Raw genomic sequence first — 5,358 nt, forward strand, 5'->3', positions numbered from 1 at the left:
CTTTGGGCCGGAATAATACTGAGTGCGGCATTAAACAACAAACAAGGGATGGGAGCGAGGAGATAAACGGCGAAAGATGGGTGGGTGTGGTGAGGTGGATGAGATGAGAGGGTGATGTAGGATGGGTGGGTGAGGTGAGGTGGGTGAGATGAGAGGGTGATGGGTGGGTGTGGTGAGGTGGGTGAGATGAGAGGGAGATGGGTGGGTGTGGTGAGGTGAGGTGGATGAGATGAGAGGGTGATGTAGGATGGGTGGGTGAGGTGAGGTGGGTGAGATGAGAGGGAGATGGGTGGGTGTGATGAGGTGGGTGAGATGAGAGGGTGATGTGGGATGGGTGGGTGAGGTGAGGTGGATGAGATGAGAGGGGGATGTTGGATGGGTGGAGAGGTGAGGTGGGTGAGATGAGAGGGAGATGGGTGGGTGTGGTGAGGTGGGTGAGATGAGAGGGTGATGTGGGATGGGTGGGTGAGGTGAGGTGGATGAGATGAGAGGGGGATGTTGGATGGGTGGGTGAGGTGAGGTGAGTGAGATGAGAGGGAGATGGGTGGGTGTGGTGAGGTGGGTGAGATGAGAGGGTGATGTGGGATGGGTGGGTGAGGTGAGGTGGATGAGATGAGAGGGGGATGTTGGATGGGTGAAGAGGTGAGGTGGGTGAGATGAGAGGGTGATGGGTGGGTGTGGTGAGGTGGGTGAGATGAGAGGGTGATGTGGGATGGGTGGGTGAGGTGAGGTGGATGAGATGAGAAGGGGATGTTGGATGGGTGGGTGAGGTGAGGTGGGTGAGATGAGAGGGAGATGGGTGGGTGTGGTGAGGTGGGTGAGATGAGAGGGTGATGTGGGATGGGTGGGTGAGGTGAGGTGGGTGAGATGAGAGGGGGATGTTGGATGGGTGGAGAGGTGAGGTGGATGAGATGAGAGGGTGATGTGAGATAGGTGGGGGGGTGAGGTGGGTGAGATGAGAGGGTGATGTGACATTGATGAGTGTGGTCAGGTGGGTGAGATGAGAGGGGGGTGTTGGATGGGTGTGGTGAGGTGGGTGAGATGAGAGGACGATGTGGGATTGGTGGGTGTGGTGAGGTGAGTGAGATGAGAGGGGGTGTTGGATGGGTGTGGTGAGGGTGGTGAGATGAGAGGACGATATGGGATTGATGGGTGTGGTGAGGTGGGTGAGATGAGAGGGGGTGTTGGATGGGTGTGGTGAGGTGGGTGAGATGAGAGGACGATATGGGATTGGTGGGTGTGGTGAGGTGGGTGAGATGAGAGGGGGTGTTGGATGGATGTGGTGAGGTGGGTGAGATGAAAGGGGGTGTTGGATTGGTGTGGTGAGGTGGGTGAGATGAGAGGACGATGTGTGATTGGTGGGTGTGGTGAGGTGGGTGAGATGAGAGGGGGTGTTGGATGGATGTGGTGAGGTGGGTGAGATGAGAGGGGGTGTTGGATGGGTGTGGTGAGGTGGGTGAGATGAGAGGATGATGTGGGATTGGTGGGTGTGGTGAGGTGGGTGAGATGAGAGAGGGTGTTGGATGGATGTGGTGAGGTGGGTGAGATGAGAGGGGGTGTTGGATGGGTGTGGTGAGGTGGGTGAGATGAGAGGGTGATGTGAGATGCATGGGTGTGGTGAAGTGGGTGAGATGAGAGGACGATGTGGGATTGGTGGGTGTGGTAAGGTGGGTGAGATGAGAGGGTGATGTGAGATGAGTGGATGTGGTGAGGTGGGTGAGATGAGAGGGGGTGTTGGATGGGTGTGGTGAGGTGGGTGAGATGAGAGGACGATGTGGGATTGGTGGGTGTGGTGAGGTTGGTGAGATGAGAGGGGGTGTTGGATGGATGTGGTGAGGTGGATGAGATGAGGGGACGATGTGGGATTGGTGGGTGTGGTGAGGTGGGTGAGATGGATGGTTGATGTGAAATGGAGGGGTGTTGTATGAGAGGGTGGTGTGAGATGGGTGGGTGTGGTGAGGTGGGTGAGATGAGAGGGGGGTGTTGGATGGGTGGGGGTGGTGAGGTTGGTGAGATGAGAGAGTGAGGTGGGTGTGGTGAGGTGGGTGAGATGAGAGTGTGAGGTGGGATTGGTGGGTGTGGTGAGGTGGGTGAGATGAGGGGGTGATGTGACATGCATGGGTGTGGTGAGGTGGGTGAGATGAGAGGGTGATGTGAGATGAGTGGGTGTGGTGAGGTGGGTGAGATGAGAGGAGGGTGTTTGGATGGGTGGTTGTGTCAAGATGGATGAGATGGATGGGTGACGTGAAATGGATGAGTGGTTGGTTTGAGATGGGTGGGTGTGGTGAGGGAGGTGGTAGGGTGGGGGCTAAACTATAGATTCTGGGTATGATGGTCACTGAATTGGAGCCGTAAGTAACCTATAAGTGTGCGGGGTAAATCCCAAACGAATCTTGAATATCAGGTGGTCTGCATGGCGATGTTTGTCTCCGTCATTCCGTTCGTGTGTAACTACGCCACAGTTGCCATGGTTGTATCAAGATATAGAATTACCCCTTACAGACTTGTGAAGTTTATTGACGAACGTGCCACATACTTGTATACAAGTGCGCTTCACAAGTCATTGTCCTCTCACCTACTATTTATATAATATACTGTGTAGAAATATTTCAACAATAAAATTGTTTGTGAAGGTTCTTTCTGTATTTAATTGTTGGGACAAGAGAAGGCTATACATTATAACTGACAATGTCATTTGAGGTATTTGGTGCGGACTTGTCAGAGGCACCCTAATTCACTGTGCATAGTTGCGTCCCTCAGCTGTGCCAGATTTCCTTGTTGCGGAGTTCTATGATGCTGATGATGCTGATGATGCGAGAGGACAGCTGATGTTATTCCTCAATTACTACTTAGGCATAGTGGAATAGGTGGAGTGAGGCGTTAAATAACGAACAAACAAAACTTAGGTATGTTTGTTTGAAAGGTGGGCATTAAGCTGTCTTTTGAAAATGAGCAAAATGTAGAATATTACCAAAAAAAAAAATAACTGCTCACCTTGACTTCTAATGTAGATTTAATTAAATCACAATTAAATCTTCGGTTTATTCACAGACCGGTCAGACTGAATGCACCTTGAATCAGAGGACATAGAGGTCAGATGGAACCGACACTTTAACCGGGCCCCAGGTCCAAAAATATCAAATATTTTTCAAAATAAAATTTATTCTGTATTAAAATTCAAGGATATGGGACGTGCTCAGTGAACATTAAATACACAATTATGTCCGCAACTTATCGATCTCCCCACGCGGAGACCCGGTGCAAATTTTAGCCATAATTGTCACCGGTGGTTTGACATATGGTTGGGGAAAGGCGGGTATTGTTTCGCAAATTTGACAAATTTCAGAGGTCGATTTTTCTTGAATTATTGATCCTTTCCAACTCCCTCTGTGTGAATATGACATGGGCTGAGTGCTCGGTTACTAGGAAGCCCAGCGGGAACTCGTTCATTGGACTTAAATCACAAATTACTGCTGTAACGCCAATGGCCATTTAGCTGAAGTCAAATTTAGACATTTCAAACACGATTTTAAGCGACAGATTTATAACCATTATCCATGTGCATGGATGACTTTGCTCTCCGCTATCTGTGAGCGAAATTTGGCATATTTCACGATTTTGTTATTTAGTTCCGATTTACACGATCTGTACAAAGTCCAGTGAATAAAGCTATTCTATGCTTGGGGTTGTGGGCATTATACTATACAGTGTCTATGCCCGCCAAATTTATTCTCAAAGCCTTGATTATCATATAAATAAAACATGTGACTGAGAACGAAAATGACATCAATGCGACTCTGAGAACGATAATGACATCATGGTGACACTGAGAACGATAATGGCATCTATGTGACAGTGGGAACGATAATGACATCTTTCAGACATTGAGAACGATAATGGCATCTATGTGACAGTGGGAACGATAATGACATCTTTCAGACACTGGGAACGATAATGACATCTTTGTGACACGGAGAACGATAATGGCATCTATGTGACTCTGGGAACGATAATGATATCCCTGTGACACTGGGAACGATAATGATATCTATGTAACAATGAGAACGATAATGATATCTATGTGACACCGAGAACGATAATGACATCTTTGTGACACTGAGAACGATAATGATATCTATGTGACACCGAGAACGATAATGTCATCTTTGTGACACTGAGAACGATAATGATATCTATGTAACAATGAGAACGATAATGATATTTATGTGACACCGAGAACGATAATGGCATTTATGTGACTCTGAGAACGATAATGACATCTTTGTGACACTGGGAACGATAATGGCATCTATGTGACACTGGGAACGATAATGGCATCTATGTGACACTGAGAACGATAATGGCATCTATGGGACGCTGAGAACGATAATGGCATCTATGTGACGCTGAGAACGATAATGACTGCGAACATAATCATGACACCTATGTGAGACTGCGAACATAATCACGACATCTATGTGAGACTGCGAACATAATCACAACACCTATGTGAGACTGCGAACATAATGACGACATCTGTGTGAGACTGCGAACATAATCACGACATCTATGTGAGACTGCGAACATAATCACGACACCTATGTGAGACTGCGAACATAATCACGACATCTATGTGAGACTGCGAACATAATCACGACACCTATGTGAGACTGCGAACATAATCACGACACCTATGTGAGACTGCGAACATAATTACGACATCTATGTGAGACTGCGAACATAATCACAACACCTATGTGAGACTGCGAACAGAATCACGACATCTGTGTGAGACTGCGAACATAATCACGACATCTATGTGAGACTGCGAACATAATCACGACATCTGTGTGAGACTGCGAACATAATCACGACATCTATGTGAGACTGCGAACATAATCACGACACCTATCTGAGACTGCGAACATAATCACGACATCTGTCTGAGACTGCGAACATAATCACGACATCTGTGTGAGACTACGAGCATAATCACGACATCTATGTGAGACTGCGAACAGAATCACGACACCTATGTGAGACTGCGAAAAGAATCATGACACCTATGTGAGACTGCGAACATAATCACGACATCTGTGTGAGACTGCGGACATAATCACGACATCTGTGTGAGACTGCGAACATAATCACGACATCTGTGTGAGACTGCGAACATAATCACGATATCTATGTGAGACTGCGAACAGAATCACGACATCTATGTGAGACTGCGAACAGAATCACGACATCTGTGTGAGACTGCGAACAGAATCACGACACCTATGTGAGACTGCGAACAGAATCACGACATCTATGTGAGACTGCGAACAGAATCACGACATCTGTGTGAGACTGCGA

General features: G+C 47.8%; 1 protein-coding gene across 1 annotated transcript; it reads right to left on the minus strand.

Moving 5' to 3' along the window:
- Positions 1-987: 987 nt before the first annotated feature.
- Positions 988-2,115, minus strand: LOC125380934 (extensin-like). Its single transcript, XM_048396698.1, has one exon. It carries the CDS (start codon positions 2,113-2,115, stop codon positions 988-990), a length of 1,128 nt encoding a protein of 375 aa, XP_048252655.1.
- Positions 2,116-5,358: the final 3,243 nt, after the last annotated feature.

This window comes from Haliotis rufescens, unplaced genomic scaffold (genome assembly GCF_023055435.1).
Source record: "Haliotis rufescens isolate VD_foot unplaced genomic scaffold, xgHalRufe1.0.p SCAF_16, whole genome shotgun sequence".
Taxonomy (NCBI): Eukaryota; Metazoa; Mollusca; class Gastropoda; order Lepetellida; family Haliotidae; genus Haliotis; species Haliotis rufescens.

Excerpts from the sequence above, each read along its gene's own strand:
- LOC125380934 (XM_048396698.1), bottom strand. The coding sequence starts at position 2,115 with ATGTCACATCACCCCCTCATCTCACCCACCTCACCACACCCACCAATC.